Raw genomic sequence first — 26,787 nt, 5'->3', positions numbered from 1 at the left:
TTGATCAATATTATTTTCCTTGTATTTGTAATATATCCACATGTTAACACTGTGACAGAAAAAGATTAGTCCATATTATGCAGGAAAAACGGACTTCGATGATCAGACTATGAAGATAAAAACACAAGGACTTCCCACACCGCTAAAGCAATTGTTCAACACACCAACAGCATCTTGGAGTGCTTCAGGTCACTCTGTCCTGGCAAGGAATGAAGGGCATACCCACTCAGACAAAATGAGTCTCCCAAGGAATGGCAGAACCGCTAATCGCCATGTAAAAATTGTTTCACTTCGTGAGGTGAAAAAGCTCTACAGTTGGGAAACTGCACTAATCAAGTGCTGTCCCAAACAGGAAGTCATCAGAGGAAAGGCAACAAAGCAATCGTAGATTTATCATGCATAAGGTAATTACACAATATACTCTTTAATGAGCAGACATATTAATGAGGCAAAGTTTACAGTCATTGGAACAAATAAACTAGAGTTAACCACTGTTTCTGCCAGATGTTTCAGTATAAAATAATAATGTCTAAAAACTATATGCTTCGAGTATTTACTTTTAGAACCCCTTCAAGATAATAAAGACACTGTAACAAAATATTATTATCTGAATATACATTATCAACACCAATATGATACAGGCATATAATTCTCATTTTATATATGTACGGTGGAAATACTGTAAAGCCTAGAAAAAGGATGAAAACAGACTGGCCAGAATTTAAATTATCATACTTATCCATGATAAAAATCTATAAGGAAAACTTTAATAACTCATCCTTGCTACATTCACTGGCCTATGGAAAGTGCTGTCTGAAGAGAAAGAAAATAAAACCTCCTGTTTGCTTCAAGTATTCAGTTTATGCTGTGAATTTTTCTATTGTTTGATTTCACTGTTCCTTATTTTACTTTAATATAGGGTCTTGTGGCATTGCTCAAGCTGGTCTCAAACTAGCAATCCTCTGGCCTTAGTCTCCTGAGCAGCCGGGATTACATGTATGTGCCACTGTACCCGAGTTCACTATTTTAGTTATTAGACAGAAAAGAAAAAAAAAACCACTCAATTCAATGAATCATTTAGAGTAAGAATTCCAAACCAAGTCACATGAATGCTATCTCAGAGCTACTCTAGGAAGAGTAATGGATAACATACACCTCACAAATCTGATGGCAGCACTTCTCATAGTATAACAATTTCTGTTCTCCCTCGTCACATAAATGCATTGTTTTAACTGTCTCCTGGGATATTTTACTTTACAAATCCTTCTTTCAGTTACTGAAGAGGTGATTTCAAAACATAACACGGATACACCTGCTAATCCTGAGATGATGATGATGGTGGTGGTAGTGGTGGAAAACAAAAACTCATGATTTTTATTCAAATTTCTGTTTTAGTTTTTTCTGGAAGATGGCTGGCAGAATAGAGAGAAGAGCCAAAACCATTAGAATAAATACTGAGTTCCAGGAAACGGCTTCCCCCGCTGTCGTAAGCTGATACAGAGTTGTTCCTGCCTTTATTGCTACAAAAGAGGGAGGTGCAACACCTAAAATAAAAAACAAAAGACAGTGAGTGAGTGGTACTGGGAGCCTGTCAAATAAAGTAAAACCACCATTTCTTCCCATATCTTTTCTTGTGCATCCATGTTTTGCTCACATGTATGTAAGTGCATGCAGTGCCCATGGAGGCCAGAAGAGGGCATCAGATCCCTAGATCTAGAGTCACAGACAGGTATAAGCCTCCATATGGGTACTGGGAACTGAACTCAGGTCCTCTATAAAAGCAACAAGTACTCTTAAGCATTGAACCAAAACTCCAGACTCCCCAAATCACATTTTAAAAATTAAATTTCTATGTGTATATACTGTCTTTTAGGAACACAGCTATTTGCATTTTGAAGAAAGGATTGTGAATTTAAAGCAGGTACTTATTAGCACACTGGAGGCCTCAGCTCAATCCCAGCACACATTAGCATTCACATGGATAACATTTTGAAATGATAAAATTATCTTGACACATAGATTGAAGTACAACATAGAAGTACAATTAATTTCAATTGTTACTTTTTCTCATGGTCCTAGATGGCTCACCCAGTTCCAATAGCCCTGTGCTAGTAAAATGAAATCTTCGTTATATGCACCAAGATCAAATCTCTCTCTGTTGTTCACTTAATTTAAAAGGTGCACCTTTTCATATTGAGAAAAACAAGACGGGCTATCGAGATGGTTCAGTGGGTAGAAAACTTCAAGCTTCGTTAAGTGTAGTCCCCTAAAAGTAATTCAGTTTTTCATAGGCACCTCCTCAGGATAATGAAAAATTTTAAAGCCAGAATATTTGAGAAGGCAAATGAAAACAAAATATAAAAACATGCCATCCACAAAATAACTTCACAACTTTAGCATGTTTTAAAAGCCAATCAGCCCTGTAATTCCAACTACTACTAGGGAGGCTGAGGCAGGAAAGCCATTAGAGATCAAGCTTTGCCTAAGCAATCTGTCTCAAAGTAAAAAATGGGAGGAAAAAGAAAGATGGCTGGGGATCTAACTCAATGGAAGAGTATTTGCCTCACATGCATGAAGCTCTAGGTTCAAACCCACGTACTGCCAGCACCCCCAACGCCCTACAAAAAACTAGGTTGAACATATGTAGAACAGACTTCCTGGGTTCAAGCTCTACCTCCAAATCAAACACAAAAAATAGTAGAAGTTGGGAAGATACACAGTCTGGGTAGGCACAGCAGTTTATAATACGAAGTAAATGCAAGGGGTTGGAAAGATGGCTCAGTGGTTAAGAATGCCTGCTGCTGCTCTTGCAGAAGATCAGGGTTCGGTTCCCAACACCCATGTTGGGTGGTTCACAAATGCCCTAAACACCAGCTACATTGAGATCTGATGCCTCTGACCTCTACAGGTACCTACGCTCACATGCATATTCTCTCACTCAGACACGTAATTTAAAAAAAAAAAAAAAAAAAAAAAAAAAATCGAAGCTCGTAAGTATTAAACTTTAACAGATATTCAATACATGAAAAACCCCAAATGCTAAATCCAAGCAATTTAAACTGCAAAGAAAAACAGTAGTCTTTCTAAATAAAGGCAGAATTCACAAAATTAAGGGTTTGGGGTTTGTTTGGGTTTTTTTTTTTGGCAGTTATGGGAATCAAGGCCAGGACCTTATATATGGTAGTTAGACAAGTACTCAACTCCCCTAAATGAATTGTTATGTCCACTTATTAATTTCAAATTCTAGTATCAATTCCTTGATGTCTATTGATCTTACTTTTCCTAGACTTCTGGTAATACCTATAATAAATTGGATTTCAACATTTGATTAGAACGCAAAGGAAAAAAGTTCAAAAACAGAAACTAAATGTTTCTGTCTACTGAGATAGGCAGTGGGGTTTTAAAAAAAAGTTCAGGCTGGGTGGTGGTGGCGCACACCTTTAAACCCAGCACTTGGGAGGCAGAGGCAGGTGGATCTCAGTGAGTTGGAGGCCAGCCTGGTCTATAGAGCGAGTGCCACGACTGTTAACACAGAGAAACCCTGTCTCGAAAAACCAAGAAAAAAAATGTTCAGGCTGGGGAACCGTGAAGTTTGTGCAGAAAAGTACTAAGAAAAAGTTGTCTTTGGCCAGTTACTAGTCATCACTCACTAAGTCCTTTGGAAGGCCAGAGGATACCTGAAGCCTGGGATGCTCACAAGGCAACATGCAATCCAGGCTCATGAGAGGAGCTTTCAGCCAATAAAGCTCATGGCCCTGAGAGCCTGTCATCTCTGATCTAGCTGGCTCCAGCTGGCAAAGAAAGGGCCAATGGGCCAGAGTTGGGGTGGATATAAAAAGTCTCCTTGGGCTAAAGATATTGTTGGTGGCACAGAGCTGCTGGCTCGGCATACAGAAGCCCCACATTTGAGCCCTGGTATCACACACACACACACACAGGTGGTGAGGGGTTCTGCTTAATCTCAGGTTACTAAAATAATATCTAGTAGAAAGTGCTCATTCTTTACAGAGGTAACACATTACAATACACTGAACAAGCTATTTATCTAGGCCAGGCTTTGTGCCCAAGAGTTATATATGGTAGTGGTGATTTTGCACATAGCAGGCAATCTAGGCCAGCTGGACAGTTGGACATGTGCATGATGAGCTGTCGCACAGCATGAAGTCTTACCTAGAAAAGTGCCAATAAAAAACACTTTCAATGGCACATTTATCACAGGAGATGTAATATTAATAAACCAGTTAGGCAGAAATGGTGTGATTCTCAAAAATATAATGTAGTTAATGAGATGTTCTCTATGACGCTCTACCTGTCATAAGAAAAGAAGAGGAAAAAGTTAAGACCAATACTGAAAGTAAGTTGCTTAATATAAAATACCTTCAATTCTCATCCCTGATATGTCACAATTTACCCAACAGAAACAATGTGTGTTTTTCTGGGTATGTAACTCAGTGATAGAGCATCTACCTACCATGTTCAAAGCCCAGGGTTAAACACCCAGACCCATACACACACACACACAAAGTTAAAAAATTATTTCCTTCACCCTTACATTGGTTCCAGGGATCAAATTCAGTCGTTAGGCTTTTGGGGCCATGATGTTACAGAGGCTTTTTTTTTTTTTTCAGAGCTGAGGACCGAACCCAGGCTTGCCTAGCAAGCGCTCTACCACTGAGCTAAATCCCCAACCCCAAGACTGAGGCATCTTATCAGCCCCAATTTTAGTTTGTTTGTTTTTTTTTTAATTATTTATTTATTATGTATACAGAAGAGGGCTCCAGATCTCATTACAGATGGTTGTGAGCCACCATGTGGGCTCTGGGAATTGAACTCAGAACCTCTGGAAGAGCAGTCAGTGGTCTAAACCTCTGAGCCATCTCTCAAGCCCCCAATTTTAGTTTTTATGGTTATGGGAGAGGGAGTGATCCTAGGGACTCATTCATGCTAGCCTCCAGTTTCCAATTTTAAAAAATTTTCACTTCATCTTATGTTATTATATGAGTGAATTAAATAAGTAAACAAAATTTTCACTAAATATAAATACTAATTACTTGTATTTCTGTATAACTTACACAGAAATAAGTGATATTACTTATACAAGTATATTTCTTCTGATATTACAGATTCAATGTGTAAACTAAAAGTCTAGTCATTAAATTTCAGATGTTTTACAAATACGTGACCACAAATTGAAGTAAAATACAAAATTTCCCTTTCTTCTCTTTTTTTAGAGGGGATGAGGAAGGAAGATCTCTGTATTTCCTATATGAGACACAATTATTCTGATCTTTTTATAAAAATAGAATTCTCCTCCTGTTATTGTTTAAAAGTAAAACGTCCCCCCAACAACTATAACATGTGTTGAAGCCTAGGTCTCTAGTTGGTGAAAATATAAAAGGTTACAGAAACTGAGTGGTGGGGCCTAGCTGGAAGAAGCAGGCTACTTGAAGGGTGTCCTTTTTTTTTTTTTTTCAAGACAGGGTTTCTCTATGTAACCCCTGGCTGTCCTAGAACTGGATATGTAGCCCAGGCTGGCTTCAAACTCAGAGATCAGCCGTTGCCTCTGCCTCCTGAGTGTTTGGGATTAAAGGCATGTGCCACCACAACCTATCTGAAGGGTGTTCTTAGAATTGTATCTCGGTTCCACCCAGGAACCTCTACTGGGTTCCTCTCTGCCATGAGGTGAATAGACACTGTCACAAACTTCCTCTGCCTAATGCTCTGTCCCACCCTGGCCTAGAATGAACACAGGTAAGGACTACAAACTGAAACCTTGTAGCAAAATCATGCCTGTGTTTTTCTCCAGCATTTGGCACAAGAGAGTCTAATACACTGCAAAGATTATGGTTGCACTTTTCTGCATACAGTACATAATCACTGCTAATCTTTTCAGAGATCCTGATTGAAAACAGCGTTTTTCCTACTAAAATGCTCAAGAGCAGTAAGCTAAAGGTTTTTCAGTTACCCACTGACAATATGCTACATCCACACAAAACATAAAGTGCCTAATTTTGGGATGCTTTCATATTGACATTGACTTCTGCTAATTGAGTTTACAAAAAACAAAACAAACAAACAAAAAACAAACGGTGTGTGTGTGTGTTGGCATTCAGGCCTGCCCCTTGGGAGCCCGCCCAGCATCCTGAAGTCATCTTACGAAAAGCCCCCTTTAGGAGGGGAAAAGCCCCTCCCCTTTCTCGAGGCTGTGGGCACCTCTGCTGGCCCTTCTCTCCTTTTCTTTCTTTCCCTCTCCCCTCCCCCTTTAATAACAAACCTTTCCACATGGATACTGTGCCTGCAGTGTTAGTAACTTTCCGCCGTGACCCCCTGACCGCCACCAGCATGGCATGTGTCCTCGGCTCAAACTCACCAAGGCCTCTGGAACACCGTTTCACAACACTGGTGCTGTGACTCGGCAAGTACCCCTGGCGTTTTCTCCCACCTGCCGGCAGTCTGAGAAACACTGGGACCCTGTACCTTCCAATTCCAACTGGAGGATCGCTGGGACACTTATCCTATAGGTAAGCTCCTCCCTTCTGGCCGTTTTCCACCAGTAAGGATTTGTCTCATCTCAACCGTGGTTTCTCGCCTTTAGGCCTCACCCAAAAGCCACGGTACTGGGCGACCATGTGTCTCGGGGCTCTGCCCTTAGGCATCTGTTCCCACGTGATGACATACAGTAGAGCTTGCCCCCATTCACCCCCACAGTCCCTAGATCTTTGGTCACTGGTCCTCGCTGACCCTCTGGGAGGCTGGAGTTCAGTCTGTTGGATCTTCTACCTCACTCATGGAAAATGAGCCTACCATCAAACCTCTATCTAATACCCCAATCTTTACAACTTCTGCCTGCAATGTTCACTCCTATCCCAGCTCTAACCTGTTGGATTCCTTCTTATCACCCGCTCTCTCAAGTTCCTCCAGACTCTGCCAAAATAGTTACATCATCACCTATGGCCAGGTCCCTTTCCGGACATGGGCACCCTTTAAAATTGGCCACCAGGCAGAACTCGTTCTTTTTTGCCTGTCCCTTGCCTCTAATTCATTTCCTTGTCTGTAATTTCATCTCTTGCTTCTTTTCTCTCTCACTTAACTCTGTAGCCAGACCATATCCCTCTGTTCCACCACAGCAGATCTGCTCCAAGAAGGAGCCTGGCACCAACATTTTCCTGCAGCTGCCTGTCCCTTTTGTCCAGGGAAGGGGTGGGCTAAGGATCAGGAATTCAAGGCCAGCATGGGTTACATGACACCGTCTCAAGAAAAGTAAAATCATTGGGGCTAGAGAAAGAGCTTAACAGTCAAGAGCATCTGCTGTTCTTCCAGAGGACCCAAGCTCAAATTGCAGCACCCGTATCAGATGGCTCACAACTAACTCCCTCTATCTCCAGTTCTAGGGGATCTGACACTATTCTGGCCTCCACAGACATCAATATATATATATACACATGACATACTTATACACATAAATAAAAATAAAATTTGAAAGAAAATTTAAAACTAAAATAAAGTTGTTAGCAGGGTGGCACACGCCTTTAATCCCAGCACTTGGGAGGCAAGGGCACACAGACTTCTTTGAGTTCCTAGCCAGCCAGGCTACAGAGTGAGACCCTTCTCAAAACCAACCAACCAACCAACCAACCAACCAACCAAAAACAACACAAAGTCAGAGGAGCTATGGATGCAGTTGAGTGGCAGAGTGCTATGTTTTGTATGACTAAGAGTCTGGATCTTCAGCAGAACACCAACAAAAGAGAAAGAGAGAGAACATAATCATGATAAGCATGAACATTTATATTTGCATCCCCCTAATATTATTCTTGTCAAAATATAATTTTTATAAGTTAATTTCATACATAAAATTATCTGATACATAAATTTATAGTCTATACAAATTAATATTTTCATAGGGATGATCTATCTACTTATAACCCAAGTTATAATTCACACTTTAAAAATATACCAGGGTTCTTCACATCCATCAGCGTATGAACAGCACCAACTGGACTCAGTGTGATATATTAAGAAAAAGGGGAAAAAATGCTTAGCTAGGCCATGGTGTTGCAGCCTTTAATCCCAGCACTTGGGAGGCAGAGGCAGGCAGATCTGTGAGTTCGAGGCCAGTCTGGTCTACAGAGTGAGTTCTACGACAGCCAGGACTACACAGAGAAACCATGTCTCAAAAAAAGAAAAGAAAGAAAAAGAAAAGGACATGTAACTGGGAAGGGGTGTGTTGGAAAGTGAGTCTAGAGGGAATTAAAGGGAAGAAATAGGAGGTGGAGAAGATCAAAATACATTGTATGCATGTATATAACCACATAACAAGGTTATATCTCCAAAAACTCAAACTGTGGCCATGTAAATCTGACCAAAGCCTGTGGCTGGAGAGGTCACAGGGACTAGAAAGGAACCCACTACTGTTGTGTTGCTAAATGTGCATGTTGTCAAAGCCTTCTGAATCTTCATGTTTACAGCTGTAGATTAGTGCTGCTTTCAAAAGCTTCTTTTTTGCAGTGGGCAGCAATGCAGAGTCATAACTGGCCGAAGTGCTGACAGTAAGTGACTGTTGAGTGCTCAGACCTAAATGGGTCTCAGAGAACATCACGGAAGAAGGGAGTAGAAAGAATTTAAGAGCTGGAGGATGAGAATGAAAACTGTGAAATGATGTTGGGAATAACATGGCTACTGCACTCATGAATTACAGCAGCTATGGCTACTTACATAAGATTAAGCAATGTTTAACTACACAATAAACATTCCAGCACAGATGGAGAGGGACTTATGAGGTTCTACCCATAGCCAAGAAGCTATTGGTAGTTGGTAGCTGCTAGGAGAGAAGGGGTCATTTTTCTGAGGTGGTAGGTTGGTTACCTATGCTCCAGTGGATGACCCTATTCCCACGAACACTCAACACTAACAGACTTAGCAGGTTGGGGGAGAGGGCACAGATTATAGGAGGGGTACGTATGGAAGGAATGGGGAAGAGCAAAGTCAGATTTGGATTAAATATAATCAAGATACACTGTCAAAGACAGCGATGAATTAATATACAGTCATAGCTTAGCTTGCTCTCCTTTTCATTCAGGTCTTCCCATCTCAACCCAACAAAGAAAACCCCACAAGCCAAGCCAATCTAGACAATTCCTCATTGAGTCTCTTTTCCCAGGTTATTTTACTTTGTGTCAAATCAACAATTTAAACTTTATTTAAACATGCTTTAAAATCAACTTCTTGTAGGAATGGTGGCCCAAGCCTTTAATCCCTGCACTCTAGAGGCAGAGGTAGGCAGATATTAGAGGTGAATCTGAGGCTAGCCTGGTCTACAAACTAAGTTCTAGGCTTGCCAGGGCTAGATAGTAAGAAAATAGGCATGTGTGAATATAATCAAAATACACTGTGAAATTCTCAAAGAACAAAAACACCATTTTAAAAATTTCTTATCACATTATTTTTAAAAATGATGACAAAGCCAAAGAACCACAAAGAGAACCAAAAGTACATGCCTACCTGCTGCGACCATTTTACTGCTTTCTCTGTTAGGTATTTGTATACAACAGGTCTTCCAACTAAATAGGAGAGCATGTAGCAGAATGAGGCACCAAGTCCAGAACACTGGAAAACAAAACAACACATGCACTTTGTATCTTCCCATCTCATTCCTGTACATTATTTACTTAGGTGACCTCTTTCAGGGCCAGGCAGAGCAGTCTATATAACATCTCTTATTTAGAGAATCAGAACCCATTTATCTAGTTCTTTCTCAAACCGTAACTCAAAACAACATCAGTTAAAATAAATGGGTACTTGCAATTGAACTCTGTGGCCATATCCAGTAATTACTGCTATCCTTTAGCTTAAGGAAACTTGCTGAGTGGTGGTGGCACACACCTTTAATCCCAACACTTGGAAGGCAGAGGCAGGCAGATCTCAGTTCCAGGACAGCCTGGTCTATACAGCAAGTCCCAGGACTATTAAACAGAGAAACCCTGTCTCGAAAAACCAAATAAATAGATTAATAAAATAAAATAAAAGCATAAAAAGAATAAAGAGGGCTGGAGAGATGGCTCAGAGGTTAAGAGCACTGCTTGTTCTTCCTAAAGGTCCTGAATTCAATTCCCAGCAACTACATGGTGGTTCACAACCATCTGTAATGAGATCTGGTGCCCTCTTCTGGCCTGCAGGGTTACATTCAGACAGAACACTGTATACATAATAAATAAACCTTGAAAAAAAAAAAGAATAAAGATCCTTAGCTGGGTGTGGTGCCACAGGCCATTAATACCAGCATTCCACTAGGGAGGCAGAAGCTGGCAGATCTCTGTGAGTTTGAGGGCAGTACAGTCTACAAAATAAGTCCCAGGACAGTCAGGGCCCTGTTACAGAGAAACCCTGCCTCAAACACAACCCCTCACCCCAAAATAAGTAGCCCTTCCCACTCTCCCCTATAGCTATGCACAAAGATACTACTTCCAGCCTAGGGGCTCACTGTGTCGACCCATACTCTTAAACCATCTGAACTACAAAAAACAAAACAACCAGAAAAGAAAGGCTATGTAATTACAAGTCAGTCAATAGTACCCCATTCTAGGAAACCAAACTCTTAACAGCTCCATATGAGAGACTTAACAGGAACCACACTCCTGTTAATTGACATTAACTCCTCAAAAACGGATGAATGTTAAGATGACACAGAGTGATGGGACTAGAATGCCATTATTATCCTCAATGTTCTATTTATTTTCCCAGTCTCCCAATTCATTTCACATACTTACCAAACAGACAAGGAATAAGGCTAGTGGAAAGGGATAAAGAAACCCCGAGAGTATACTGAGGAATATGGAACCTGGAATAGCAAATGTTTGCAAGCTGTTAACTTCTAAGTTAAGGATTAAAACATAATGAAGTAGAATTTTTATAAGATAAACTCAACATCTGAGGAAAATTATAATACAGAAATTGTTAATAACCCCATAATTTTATGTAGTAGTATTATTTTTGTGTTGGACTAAAACCTGCCCCAGGAGCTCAGGTGGGTTGTTCTACTCGTAGTATCATATCTGCACTAGAACAAGTTGCATACTCTGGAGATTCTGGATCATTAGTTTGGGAACTAGGAATACCAACTTGCAGTGAAGGATAATGAATGTCTCTGGCTCTAAATAAGATACCCACACACTTCAGCAAGAAAATAAACACAATGTTGGTGTTGTAGAATACAACAATTTTAAAGTGTGTTATTTTGTTTATGATGCATTTGTTTAACTCTGTGAAGCTGTGTTACTATGCCTGTCTGAAACACCTGATGTTCTAATAAAGAACTAAATGGCCAACAGCAAGGCATGAGAAAGGATAGGTGGGGCTGGCAGGCAGAGGGAGGATAAACAGAAGGAGAACTCTGGAGGAAAGAGAAAAGAAAGGAAGAGTCAGAGAAGGAGGTGGACTCTAGGGGCCAGACACCCAGCTTCACAGTGAGGCCCAGAGTGAGAGTAAGAGTTACAAGAGAAGAGAACGGAGAAAAGCCAAGAGGCAAAAGGTTGACGGGGTAATTTAAAATTAAGGAAAGCTGGCAAGAAACAAGCCAAGCTAAGGCCGTACATTAATAATTAAGAACAAACCTCTGTGTGTGATTTATTTGGGAGCTGGGTAGCAGGTCCTCAAAAGAGAAAAAGAGCAAAAACAAACATGTTGGTAAGATTATGCTAAGAGGAAATCCAGAACAAACACCCAATAGACACTGGGCAGAGACAAATTAGGCAGCTAAGCAAAAAAAAAAAAAAAAAAAAAAAGTCTTCAGTAAGGTCTTTTTTGAGACAGTCTCATTTAGTAGTCTCTGGCAACCTGGAACGTTCTTTGTAGACCAGGTTAGACTCAAACTCAAGAGATCCACCTGCCCCTGCTTCCTAGCGCTGAAATTTAAAGGCATACTAATTAATATGTGCTAATGCAGACTGGCTGTACTAACGACTATGCTGTGGACCGATCATTCTCCCATTATTCCAGTTGCTTAGCAATTTGGTTTTTTAATACTCAAACATATATACTTACTACTTAAAAACACTGGTTAAATAAACACTAAGATTAAAATAAGAAATTTTAAAAATTATAGCCAAAAAAAAGAATAAAATAAAAATAACAGCCAAGTATGGTAGCAAATGCATGGAATCCTAATATCTAAGAGGTAGATTAAGAATGGTTTGTTATCATTACTGGCTACATAGCAAATTTAAGGGCAGCCTGGGTTACATGTGAGCCTGTCTTTAGAAAAACAAAAAACAAACAAACAAACAAAACCCTATCAAAAGAGACACCTCTCCCAAATATTTTTATATACAAGTTTGAGACTATAGGAGCTACATGGCTACTAAGAGACACTGATAGGTGGCAAATCTGAGTTGAAATGTGTTATGAGTATAAAGTACAAAGCATATTTCAGAGAAGTATTACGGAAAGAGGAGGGCCAGCTTGTGGTGCACACCTTTAATCTCAGCACTGGGGAGGGAAAAGCAGGTAATCTTTTTGAATTCAAGGGCGGTCTGGTCTACATAGCAAGTTCCAGGTCAGTCATGGCTATAAAATGAGACCCTGTCTCAAACAAAACAAAACAACTAACAAAAAACTCAAACAAAAGAGGAAATTAAATATCTCATCAATAATTTTTAGGGGCTGGGCTAAGGATCAGTAGTGAAGCAGGTACTCAGTGCACTGGAGGCCCCGGGTCAATCCCAGCACACACCAGCAGTCACATGGGGTAACATTTTGAAATGATAAAATTATCTGACACATATACTCAAGTACAACATGGAAAAAAATTAATTTCCAGTGTTACTTTTTCTCATGTCCCTAGATGGCTCACAGAGTTCTAATAGCCCTGTGCTAGTAAAATGAAATCTTTGTTATATGCACCACAATCAAATCTCTCCCTGTTGTTCACTCAATTCAAAAAGTGTGCCTTTTCCTATTCAGAGTTTAATATTCCGAAGTACAAGACGGGCTACTGAGATGGCTTAGTGGGTAGAAGCACTTGCTTTGGAGCCTAGTGGCCTAAGTTTCATCCCTGGAACCCACAAAGAAGTAGAAAAAGAAAATCAGGCTGGATGTGTAGTGGCACATACCTTGAATCTCAGTACTTGGGAGGCAGAGGAAAGAGGATCTATTAGTTTGAGGTCAGCCTGGTCTACAGAGTGAGTTCCAGGACAGCCAGGGATATGTATCAAGACTCCAGTCTTAAAAACAAAAAAAGAGAAAACCACTCTACAAAATTGTTCACTGGCCTCCATATAGCATGAGAGTGCACGCACATGCACACACATAAATAAAAACAATACAAATAGAGCCGGGTGGTGATGGTGCACACCTTTAATCTCAGCACTTGGGAGGCAGAGGCAGGCAGATCTCTGTGAGTTCGAGGCCAGCCTGGGCTACAGAGTGAGTTCCAGGAAAGGTGCAAAGCTACACAGAAAAAACCTGTCTCGAAAAGCCAAAAAACAAACAAACAAAACCCAAATAAACGTGAGTATTTTAACAAAAAGGGGTTAACAAACTACAAACAAAACCTGCACAAATACCTAAAACGGGCTGACAAGATGGCTCACTGGGTAAAAGTGTTTGCTGTGCAATCCTGACAACCTGAGTTGGATCCCAACAGTCTGAGTGCAATCTCTAGAACCCATGTAAAGGTGTAGGGGAAGAACTCACTCTAAAAAGTTATCCTCTGACCTCTATACAAGTGTGTGCACACACACACCATAATAAAATTTAAAAAATGGCTGGAGAGATGGCTCAACAGTCAGGAGCACTGGCTGTTCTTTCAGAGGTCCTGAGTTCAATTCCAGCACCTACATGGTGGCTCACAACCATCTATATATAACTGTAGTTTCATGGGATCAGATGACCTCTTCTGGTGTACAGATAGATGTACATGCATACAAAACATCCATATACATAAAGTAAATAAATCTTTGAAATAAACATAAATAAAATAAAAAACCTCAAACAAATGAAATTACTATTATTTATCGAATGAATAGTAATTGTGTGTAGTAAGACTTGCTGGATTGCTTAAAATTTTAAACTAAATGCATTTTGTAGTAATAAACCCTAGGATACAAGTGTATGCCATATAAGCAGCACTGATAAATTTCTTAACACTATTTTGTAGTATTAAATAATTACCTAAGCCAAGAGACTACTCTGAAAAATGACATGGGGCTGGGGCTCAACAGTTAAAAGTGCTGGCTATTCTTCCCGATTCCCAGCACCCACACAGAAGCTCACAACAGTCTCTCACTCCAGTCCCAGGAATCCAATGCTCTCTTCTGACCTCTAAGGGTACCACACATGTAAGCGGTGCACCAGATATCCATGTAGGTGAAATACCCACACACATAAAAATTTTTTGAATGAAGCTGGGTGGCAGTGGCATAAGCCTTTAATCGCAGCACTTGGGAGGCAGAGCCAGGCAGACCTCTGTGATTTTCAGGCCAGCCTGGTCTACAGTGAGAGATCCAGGACAGGCACACTAAAATCCTGTATCAAAAAAAAAAAATTTTTTTTGAATGAAATGGTAACTCATAATTGAAGATAGCCCTTGAAATTTAAAGATTAATTACCTATAAAACTTATAAATAAAAATAAATATTCTAGGGGGCTGGAGAGATGGCTCAGCAGTAAGAACACTACCTGTTCTTCCAGAGGACCTGGGTTCAATTCCCAGCACCTACATGGCAGCTCACACCTGTCTGTAACTCCACTTTCAGGGGACCTGACTCCCATGGCAAAACACCAATGCAAATAAAAAAATAAAATAAGAAAAATATTCCAATAAGAGGAAAGCTAAGCACTATATATATATTTTATATACACACACATACATACACATATCTATAGAGATCTGCCAGTTTCTGGCTCCATAGTGCTGGGATAAAAGGTGTGAGCACCAATGCCCAACAGGGTTTTAATGTTTGAGAGCTCACGCCTATAATTCCAGCACTCAGGGAGGCTGAGGCAGGTAGATTTCTATGAGTTCCAGGCCAGCCTGGTCTAAAGTTCCAGGTAAGCAAGGGCTACAAAGTGAGACCCTGCCTCAAAAAAACAAAACAAACTCAGTTTTATTCATTTTTAAATATTAAATTATTTGTGTGTGTGGACCTAAGTGGAATGTGTAGAGGTTAGAGGACAACCTTCAGGAGCAGGTTCTCTCCTACCATGTGGTCCTAGGAATCAAATCCAGGATGTGCTTAGTTGGCAACAAGCCCCTTTATCTGCTAAGCCATCTCACTGGCCCCTGCATTAACATTTTAAAGGAAAACAGTCATTACTTAAACAGTAGACCTTTAGAACTTTATCTTGAACAAATTAGAAAACATTTTTTAGATAAAAGGATACAAAATATATGTAGCAAAATAAGCAACCAATACTTGTACATAAAAGGTGTCCTTATATTTGGAGAGAACTTTTCCTAAAGCCTTGGCATCATCCATATCTCTTGGAACCTTCATATTCGCTCTTTCTTCTCTGAAGAAATAAAATTAATAATGTAAAAAATTTTAAAAACCAGAATTCCATGATAAAAATCAAAGTCAAATTCAAAAAACATCAAGTTTTAAACAAAAATGAGGCAATGCAATTTAGCTGTAATAAGGACAAATTCACAAATTTTAGATTTTACAGTCTGTAAACATATACACATATAAATTAAAGTTCAAAATGGTACAAATCAGCCAGGCAGTGGTGGCGCACGCTTTTAATCCCAGCACTTGGAGGCAGAGGCAGGCAGATCTTTGTGAGTTCGAGGTTAGCCTGATCTACAGAGAGAAGATCCAGGAAAGGTGCAAAGCTACACGGAGAAACCCTATCTTAACCCCACCACCACCAAAAGGTACAAACGAAAGATTAAAAACACTTCTTTCACTATTGGCTTTAATTTTAATTTAAACATTAAGAAATGTATTAACATATTAAAAACATACTTGTGGGGCAGTGGTGGTGCATGCCTTTAACCCCAACCCTCAGGGAGGGAGAGGCAGGCAAAACACTGAGTTATAGGCTAGCTTGATCTACAGAAGAGTTTCAGGACAGTCAGGACTACACAGAGAAACACTGTCTCCAAAAAACAAAAGCACCCAGTTGAAATTTTTATAAGGAAGAAATCATTTACTTCTAAACAAGGCAGCAAATAGAAAACAAAATTAATAGCAAGGCAAAAGTAAAAAGCCAGGAAGATAGATAACCCCAATTAGTGTGTAGGCTGAGGCCGGAGTTTGAAGACAATCTGTGCTTCATTGGAAGATACTGGCTCCAAATAAATGGGGTAAGCAGGATGTAGCAGTGCATGCTTTTAACCCCAGCGTTAGGAGGCAGAGGCAGACAGATTAAGAGTCTAGCTTGGTCAACATAGTGAGTTCTAGGGCAGTCAGGATTACATATCAAGACCCTGTCTCAGAAAAAAAGTTAAATAAAACTAGAAAGTGGTGGCACACCCCTTTAATCCCAGCACTCCAGAAACTGAGGCAGGTAGATCTCTGGGTGTTTAAGGTCAGCCTGGTCTGATTAGTGAGTTCCAGGACAGTCAGGGCTACATAGTGAGACCCAACAACAACAAAACCATTAAATAAATAATACAATGTATTTTTTATTTTTGAGACAGGGTTTCTCTGTGTAGTTTTGGTGCCTGTCCTGGATCTCAATCTGTAGACCAGGCTGGCCTCGAACTCACAGAGATCTGCCCATCTTTGCCTCCTGAGTTCTGTGATTAAAGGCATGGGCCACCCCCCACCCCCACCTCCCGGCTGAATTTAATGTACTTTTATGACTGTTTCCTCTGCAGGATAATGACAGAATGTTATTTTCCTATTTTTTTTATATTTTTGATGCTCAAGCTAATCTACAGTTTATGGATCTACTGATGTTCCTGCTTCAGACTGAGTAGCTAGCTTGGTAGGACTACAGATGTATACCACCACACCTGGCTGCATGCTACCTTTCTTAGTACTATAAAAATACCTAACTAAAGCAGCTTCTTGCTGATGCAATTTAAAACTAGAAATACTCCACAGAAGTGTGCACACACATATACACACACAAATATATAGAAAAATAGCAGACTTAGAAAAGGTACCTAACTACATTATGTTATTACAGAGATTGGAAACAAAGATTACCTTAAATCAGCTCTTTATTTCCTATTCCTTTATTAAAGCCAGAAAGGATCTAAAATTAAATTCATGTCAGGAGGCAGAGACAGGAGTACCTCTGTTAGTCCTATACCAGCCTGGTGGATATTGAGAGTTCCAGAATGAGGGTATATAGAAGGATGGATGGATGAATGAATAAATGAATACATACATACATACATACATAACCTGTCTCAAAAAAAAGTTAGTATTTGCTTAACAATATAAACAGGCAGGCAACTCTCCTTTGAGAAGCCCACATGGGTATGTTACTTTCTTCCTCATAGCCTCTATTAATCCAGTGTGTAAGATCTGTTTAAAATGTCTTTAATAAAAACTTCAATTCTGCTTCAAAAACTAATGTACATACACTCTCAGCTCACGCACACAGAAAATTTAAAAATATACACTGAAAGAGAAATCACATGCATACAGATTCACTTATAAAAATCTCCTCACTGGGCATGGTGGGAAACACCTACATACAACCCCAGCACTCAGGAGGCAGAGCAGGAGGATCTTAAATTCAAGACCAGCTTGAGCTATGTAAAAGAACTTGACTCAAAAAACATAGGTTAGCTGAGCAGTGATAGTGCACACCTTTAATCCCAGTACTCAAGAGGCAGAGGCAGGTGGATCTCTCAGTTTGAGGCCAGCCTGGTCTACAGAGTAAGTTCTAGGAAAGCCAAGGCCACACAGAGAAACCCTGTCTCAAAAAAAAAAAAAAAAAAAAAAAAAAAACACACACATATAAAATAATAAAATGTCTTCTAGTAATCATGTTTGGAAAAAAAAAAATTGAAAGTCACTAGAAAGATGATTTTTTTTTTAATGCTTAAAGGCAAATGTATTTGGTTCCTTTCCATGTAGCACATACTAAAGTAATTACATGCTGCTTTTCCAAATCAAGTTGGAAAAGGAGCTTACATAGAGGAAAGGGAACATTCTTACTAAGCTACTCATTGACCAAGCAGTGAGGAGTATACTGGGAGAGTTAACATCTATTGTCTTTTCCAACATGTAAAGCTCAGAAGGCCTGTATTAACCTTGTACCAGAAGAAGCCTATGGAAGCCATTCAGATTTGCCACAACAGGGAGGAAGGCACAGGAGGAAGAGGAGGAAGAGGAGTGTTGATTGTCCTATGTTTGAGTGTAGAAGCAAGAAGAAAAAAAAAAAACAATAAAATGAAGTTGTATTTCTTAGGGTGCCATGCCAAGCAGAAAGCCTCCCAAAAAATCCTCCAGTCACTAGAACATTCTTCTTTACAAATGACACAACCTCCTCAGCTTTGCTCTTGACCTCAGTTGATATTTGGTTATTCTTATGAATCTTCAAGTGCTCTTTAGCTTTTTTCATGTCTTTCTCTACTCGTTGCCAGTCAACTTTGAGGTACCCAGTATGGTTTGCCAGCTGAAGTAGAAAGAATCCACCTCCTACAGCTGTTGCAGCCAATTTTCCAACTTTCTGGAATATGAAACCAATGCACCTTTAATTTCAGCACTCAGAAGACGGAGGCAGGTGGATCTCTGAGTTCAAGGACAGTGTGGTCTACTGAGCTAGTTCCAGGACAACAAGGACTATACAGAGAAACCCATCCAGTAATACCTCCAATTAACAGCTGGGTTGCTACACTATACTTTTCAGCTGACGGCCCAGATTCCTGCCCAAACAGCTTACACTACCGTGGTTGCTTTTTAGTTAATTCTGCAAGATCCAGTGCTTCAAATTTTCCATCGAAGTTTCCTTGACTGGTCCTGGCCACTTTTGAAAGATGACTTCTTAATTAGGGAACTGATACTAGAAAAGCCTTCCACAGAAAAATCAAAGAGTCAAAAGGCAATTTTCTAGCTTGAGAAACCTTTGGTAACCCTTGGATGTGAACTATTGCCCTGTTCTTTGAAGACTATGCTAGCCCTGAATTCAGAGACATCTACCTACCTCAACCTCTGCCCCTGCAGTGCTGGGATTAAGGGCCTGAGCCACCACATTTGTCCTATCCTTTTCTTAATAAATTCTAATTTTCTTTCATTTAAAGAAAGAAGGTGCTATGGGATGTTCTGTATGCTGTGAATATATGTTGCTCTGATTGGCTGATAAATAAAATGCTGACTGGCCAGTAGCCAGGCAGGAAGTATAGGCAGGATAAGCAGACAAGAAGAATTCTGGGAAGAGGAAGGCTGAGTCAGGAGACACCAGCCTGGCATCCAGGCTGTAGCATGTAATGGCACACAGGTAAAGCCACAGAACACAAGGCGACATATAGATTAATAGAAATGGGCTGAGTTTAAATGTAAAAACTAGCCAGTGTTAAGCCTGAGCTGATGGTCGAGAAGTTTTAATTAATATAAGCCTCTATGTGTTTACTTGGGTCTGAGCGGCTGCAGACTTAGCAGGACACAGGAAAACTTTAGCTACAGGAAGGAACGAAGGAAAGAAAAGAAAGAAATAGCCGGGCAGTGGTGGCCCACATCTTTAATCCCAGCACTCGGGAAGCAGAGCCAGGAAAATCTCTGTGAGTTCGAGGCCAGCCTGGTCTACAGAGCTAGATCTAGAAGGAAATAAAGAAAGGAAGGAGGCCTGGGGGGGCATATCTCAGTTAGTAGATTGCTTGCTTAACATACAGGAAACCCTGGATGAAAATCTGGGATCATCTCAGATTAGGGAGGTGGAGACAGTAGAATTAGAAGTTCAAGGTCATTCTTCGAGAAAACAGAGAGTTTAGACAAGAGAGGGAATAAGACAATCCGTCTGAAAAACAAAAGGGTAGGACTTTTATAATCTATGAGAGCTGGTATAATCACCTTAACAGTTCTGTTGCCAAAGGAAATTTAGCTTTTAATTCACTTAACATCTAAAATACGTAGACATTTTTAGTTTCTCTTGTTGTATACTTACTCACTAAGCTGAGGAAAATTTTTATATACCAAAAACATAACAAATGCTGCACATAAGAAAATGGACACCAGTATAAGGAGTGACATTCTTGCTGACCCAGCTTCTGCACAAGGTTTGTCTGAAAGAAGAAAAAAAGTGTAATTAAAATAAATAGTATTTCAAGCTAACTAATAACTTCTTCATAATAACTTCTTCAAATCCTTTCCTCCCAAAAACTGTTCAAACTTTTACCTAAAACCATGACATTAAACCAATTACTTCAACTGCTGTAAGAACCACTTACTGGTCATCTCTCAGCATTTTTTTTTTTTTTTTTTTTTTGAGGAAGATACCTCTGGCCTGCACATGCATACACCCAGACAAAAGTACATACCACATACACATACATAAATTACTCTTGGCGTGACAGGTCAAACCTGTAAACCCAACTCTTAGAAGGAAGAAGAACTGCTCAAGGTCTGAGGCCAGCCTAGGATAGATAATGGTGTGGTGATATTTTATTTGTGCTTAATATAGTTTGCCTGGAGATCAGAGGAAATAACAAGCCATTTTAAGTAAAAAAAGAAGTCAGGCAGTGGTGTAGCACACACCCTTAATCCTATCACTTAGCAGGCAGGATCTGTGTGTTCAAGGCCACACTAGGGAACAGAGCCAAGCTTGGTGACACACACTTTTAATCCCAGTACCAACCATAGAGTTCTGGAGGCCTATACAGACATGAAGTGACAGAGCTGGCCAGGAAGAAGTTATGTAGCTAGACAGAACAAGTTCCAGGACAGCCAGGGCTATACAGAGAAACCCTGAACCTTGTCTCAACAAACCAAAAAAAGAAAAAAAAAAAAATTACATAAAAACTGAGTTCAGAGAAACAGTTTTCAATGGTCTGTCATCAAAGCAAAGACATTGTCATACATATAAGTAGTATATAAGTAGTCTAGTTTTTTATTATGCCTGTTGTCTTTTAAAGACACACTATTTTTAAATCTATCTGGAGAGCTGAGGAGACAGCTCAGCAGGTAAAGGCATTTGCCACCAAACCTGACAGACGACCTGAATTCCATCCCTGACACCCACAGAAAAGGAAAGATAGATCAGACTCCTGCAAATTGTCCTTTGACCTCTATATGTGTGCCTTGGAATACTGTGTTCTGGTACATACACATGTCCCATCTACCCACCAATAAACAAACAAATAAGCAAACAAATAAATGTAAAAACCTTTTTAACCTACCATCTAGAATTAACTTGTCCCAGTTCAAAGTTTCAGCTTATTTTATTGAGAAGTCCATGAACTCAAAGTATTTGATAGGAATAATTTTTTTTTTGTTTTTGGTTTTTTGAGATAGTTTCTCTGTGGAGCCCTGGCTGTCCTGGAACTCCCTCTGAGAACAGGCTGGCCTCAAACTCAGAGACCTGCCTGCCTCGGCCTCTCAAGTGCTGGGATTAAAGGTGTACACTACCACTGCCCAGCAATAATAATATAATTTAATATTAACTTAAAATTAAAACTAGTAATAATTAGTTTTTACTGTGCAAGTATCTGTGAACCCAAGAATGATTTCTAAGAACAAACAGTTGATCTTCTCTCCATTCCTGGTTTCTATAGAAGTCACAGACTGAACACACTTCTCTGTATGCTCAGCACTACTATGTTCAACCTGTTTTCAAGAAGCAGGCCAACACCACCATAAAGAATACAAATCCAAAAGGACTTAAAGATTTCATAGGAAGGCCAGACAGAAAGATTACTTGGTGGACACGATAAAGGCAATTTTTAGTTGAAGATTAAAAGATGGGGAAAGAATCTTCTAACCTGTACTGTATGTTCCTAAGTACATTTTAAGGACTTAAACAGTCTTTTGAAGTTAAAACTTTTTTTTCTCCTTTCTGAGACTCACTGCCGTGGAATTAAAGGCATGTGGCCCAGCTTTGAAGTAAAATTTTAAATAAGGCATTTGTTATATTATCTGGAAAATTAATTTTTTTCCTCTGCACTAAGAATTCACCAGTCCTAAGTTAGGGGTCAATGGGGACATGTTCCAGAAATGGTTCACTGGACTACAGAGCATTAACTAACCAGAGTTTTGAGTACACATCTACTTGCTACTTCTTTGACAGTGACTTAACTTCTAAGGTTTAACTTGACACTTGTTCTCTTCACTGTCTGAAACTGAGCCCCTTCCGCCTCTATCAGCCGTTATTATGCTCACCAGCAAAGTAGGAAAACACGGGAAAAGGTTCACAAACACTTGAGTGACATTCAATTCTGAGGCTCCACTTTTTCACATGTAGTAAACAGTGCTGATAATTATGATTTAACAACGCTTCTGCATAATCCTAGTAAAACCTAAAGGCTAGCATGCAATCCATTTATAGTTTTGATTATAATTCATTTATAAATTGTTTTTATAATTTCCATCTGAATCTGCACCATGTATACTACTAATGTATCTTTGTACAAGTATGTTAGATGGGTGTGCTTTAGCTCTGGCAGCCACCAGGCCTGCACATGAAATGCATTAGCTTCTAAATCTTCCCCAACACTACCATTATGCTTGTTAATATTATCATCTAATAGTATCATACTCATCCAACTATCTGCCTATCCAACTTCCTCCCAGGTCAAAGGTACTGACTGAGAAAGAGTCATGCTCTGTCAACCTACAAGTCCATCTACTTCCTCTTCTTCAATCTCTGTTCATCTAATTTCTCTGCTTCAATCTCGGTTATCACTGACAACCCTATCACAACAGTCTCCCTGTACCCAAGGACCCTGCCCCTACTAAGTCTATTCACAAAATCACCGTCCCTTGTCTTATCCTTATCTTTTTGTTAAAAGTTAACAGACTTCCTTCTAGATCCTGCTCTATGAAATTTTTCCATTCATCAACATCTTCAATACAGTCTGAGCACTCAGGAGACAGAAGCAGATGGATCTCTACACAGTGAGTTCCAGTTCAGTCAAGGCTACACAGTGAAAAATCCCTCTCAATAAGAAAATAAACAAATGAATACAGCCTAAAAAATTAAAAATAACCATATTGTACCTCTATGTTTTCTATTTTTTGAGATGGTTTCATGTAGACCAGGCTGGCCTCCAACTTAAAAATGTAATCAAAGGTGACCTTGAACTACTGACCTTACTCAAAAAATATAATCGAAGGTGACTTTGAACTCCTGATCTTCCTGTATCCACCTCCCAAGCATAAGCACCCACAGACATGCACATTTAACACACACACACACACACACACACACACACATTCACACCAAAACAAGAAAAAAGGAAAGAAAAAAACCAAAACCTCACAAACACAAAAGGTTACTGATGGTGGCACCTGTCTGCAATCCCAGTACTAGGGAAACAGAGACAGGACTGCCAAAAGATGGATCCCAGCCCGGGCTAGGCTTGGCCTATAGAGTAAGACCATCTCTATAGAGTAAGACCGTCTCTATAGAGTAAGACCATCTCTCATACAGACAAAAAAGTGTCATGGCCTGGTATACAGTGGTCCATTCTTAGGAATCTCAGTACTGAGGAAGAAGGATATCCAAGTCATCTTGGGATATATGGGAGACTATCTTAAAAACAAACAAAAACATACACTAAATTGTTTCAGAATTTGTAAGATTCTATCACTAAATAGTTTTCAATCAAAGATTATTAGAATCTTTACTTCTTCTTTGCCTTTTTTTTTATGGCAAGTTGCTATCTACAATCAATAAAAATTGTTATTCCAATCCTAGAAAATTGATTGGTAACTAGTTACTAATGGCACCACAACAGAATACTAAGTAAACTAAATCCTATCACATAAGAGGGCCACAGAATTTTTTGCTAAAAAGAGAATTCCTAACATTAGGAAAAGGCAGGGGGTGGGGAGAGAGAAAAAATTTGAGTCATGCCGGGCGGTGGCGCACTTGGGAGGCAGAGCAGGTGGATCTCTGTGAGTTCGAGGCCAGCCTGGTCTACAAAGCGAGATCCAGGAAAGGCGCAAAGCTACACAGGGAAACCCTGTCTGGAAAAAAAAAAAAATTGAGTCATTAATAAATAAGATTTTTTAAAAAAATCTTTTTTGCCTAACTAACATAATCATATCAAATAGACTAACCTAATCTCCTATCACCGAACAGCAACCCATCCACTGGTGACAAACTAACTTCTTTCCTGACACACATAAAGGGGTCACACTAACCTTCAAGTCTACTATTTCCCCTAGCTCAGAATCCCCTTCCCATATCCTAGACTTATCTAAACCCCACTTTTCCTAGAGGGCACATCTTCAAATCTCTATCCTTTGGCTTATGGATGTGTAGTGTGTAGTTGCAAGTCATTTGATAAAAGAAACCACCATAAAGGAATTCTGGATGTTCTGAGGTATTATTATTATTATTATTATTATTATGTATTTAGTAACTCTAAAACAAAACAAAAAAACCTGCACAACTGAAACTATCTCAAGCCAAATGACAATTATTATTTCGCTTGCTCTACCTGGATAACATCCTTGCAAGAAACCTAAAGCTTGGATTATTCTCACTCTCCACATTTGAGTCTTCAAAAACAGTGTTCGCTTCCTTTAAAGCAGACTTAGGCCTTAGCAACAATTTGTTTCAAAGAGATTTTCATTTATACAAAATTATTTAGCTCCACAGTCTAAATGCAAATACATAAACCTATGAGAGCCAAATCATACTACAACATATTTAAAGTCAGATGAGAAAACATTTCCACTGTGTATTATTTTTTAAAGATTTATTTTATCATGGGGGTGGGGAGTGCACATTACCCAGAAGATGGTGCTAGATACCCTGGAACTAGAGCTACAGATGGTGACGAACTGACATGTGGGTGCTGGGAATCCAACCAGAATCCTATGCAAGAACAGTCAGTGTGCTTAACCACTGAACCATCTCCCCAGCCCCTCCACTAAATATTCTTACAAGACCACCGTTTGGGCCATTAGTAGTGGTAGAAGACAGCAGTGTAAGTCAGCTGCAAACAACTTAATGGCCATTTATTCTGATCCTTTCAGATGTTTGAGCTTCAAAAGCACATAAAAGAATGTAATCACTTCAGTTGCTGAAAAGCAATGAATAAAAGACAAAATCAAAAGCTTAATATTTATATATTTACTTTTTTTTTTTTGAAATGAGTTTTTCTTTGAACTATTATTTATCCTCCATTTCTTTCTTTCTTTTTTTCTTTTTTGTTTTGAGACAGGGTTTCTCTGTGTAGATTTGCACCTTTCCTGAAACTCACTCTGTAGCCCAGACTGGCCTTGAACTCCGCTGCCTCCCAAGCGCTGGGATTAAAGGCATGCACCACCACCGCCCCGTTTAGCTTCCATTTCATAGAAGCCAAGCTTATGTGAACTGTTTTGTTTACACCACGCACCAATGACTAAGTAGATACTATTATTACTATTCTTGTTTAATACAGATACTGAGTTTTTAAAGTTACAAATCCAGCTCTGCATGGTAGCATACTCCTTAAGCTGACGCTGGTGGATCTCTGTAAATTCCAGACCAGCCTGGACTGTCTTTTTTATTTTAGAGACAGGGTTTCTCTGTTAACAGCTGTGGCTGTCCTGGAACTCGCAGGCTGCCCTCGAACTTAACAGAGATCCGCCTGCCTCTGCCTCCCGAATGCTGACATTAAAGGCGTGAGCCACCACCACCCAGCCCCAGACTCTATCTTAATAAGTTAGTAAATAAATATATAGATAGGTAGATAAATAAGTAAGTAAGTAAAATCCAAGCCAGGCGCTGGTGGCGCAAGCCTTTAATCCTAGCACCAGGGAAGGGAGGCAGAGGCAGGAGGATCTCTGTGTTCCAGGCCAGCCTTGTCGAGCAAGTTCCAGTACAGCCAGGGCTACACAGGGGAACCCTGTCTCGAAAAACAACAATCATAAACAAAAATCAAAGTTACAAAGCAGGGTAAATGGAAGCACAGGATCTGACACTTTCAAGTGGCACCTGGAAGGGCAAGTCTTTGCTCTTAATCACTACCTTAGTTTGGCTGTGACCCTGCACAAGTCATTTACCTGCATAGTCCTCAGTTGGTTCATCTGTAAAACAATGCAATGAAGCCTCGAGTCTCTTAAACACCTGTCTAGTAGGTAGCCTGGGTAACCAACCTCATTGTCTGATCTTCAACAAGTCAGCGTCACTGCTTCTTTTAACTGGGGAAATATCTACTAGGAGTCTGACCCTCTGTCGTGCGGTCCCCCTGCCAACTACACCACTCTCCTGCTGCGGTCCTTGGGAGCTGAGGTCCGTTTTTCTCTGAGACTTGCTGGGGGGGACTGGACCCTTCGACCTTTGGGAGTAGCCTGAGCTCCGGCCCGCAGGTCCACTCACCCTTCAGGTGGTCTCTGCTGCCTGGCGTGGTGGAACCCCGCGTGCCGGTGGCCGGGTCCCCGGCCGGGGTCGAGTGCAGCGGCCCCGTCTGCGTTCGCTCGGCGACACGTCCTTTCGCCATGGCTGCTGCAGGGGGCCGTGAAGAACGCCCAGTGGTGCCGCGCCCCCTTGAGTGACTAAACTCCCCTAGCAGCTTCCTACCAACACCAGGCGCGCGGCACAGCCACTTCCGGCGCGACCCCCTCACCCAAGACGACCTCGGCAGCTAGACACTGGGCAAAGCCTCCCGGGGACCTCGGGTTAGTGCCCGCCCAGCACCGCCCAGCACCGCCCACGAGCCTCGCGCGCTCCCGCAGGCCCAGT

General features: G+C 40.3%; 1 protein-coding gene across 1 annotated transcript; it reads right to left on the bottom strand.

Moving 5' to 3' along the window:
• Positions 1–26,787, bottom strand: Tmem41b (transmembrane protein 41B). The gene is made up of 7 exons (XM_028894635.2): positions 26,425–26,787; positions 20,062–20,179; positions 15,379–15,507; positions 10,767–10,860; positions 9,502–9,606; positions 4,171–4,309; positions 1–1,544 (listed from the first exon to the last, which is right to left on the bottom strand). The coding sequence occupies exons 1-7, from the start codon at positions 26,543–26,545 to the stop codon at positions 1,375–1,377; spliced, it is 876 nt and encodes a 291-aa protein (XP_028750468.1). The 5' UTR covers positions 26,546–26,787; the 3' UTR covers positions 1–1,374.

Source organism: Peromyscus leucopus, chromosome 1 (genome assembly GCF_004664715.2).
Source record: "Peromyscus leucopus breed LL Stock chromosome 1, UCI_PerLeu_2.1, whole genome shotgun sequence".
Lineage (NCBI taxonomy): Eukaryota > Metazoa > Chordata > Mammalia > Rodentia > Cricetidae > Peromyscus > Peromyscus leucopus.
The sequence above is the reverse complement of the archived record's forward strand: the minus strand, read 5'-3'. Positions and strand labels throughout refer to the sequence as shown.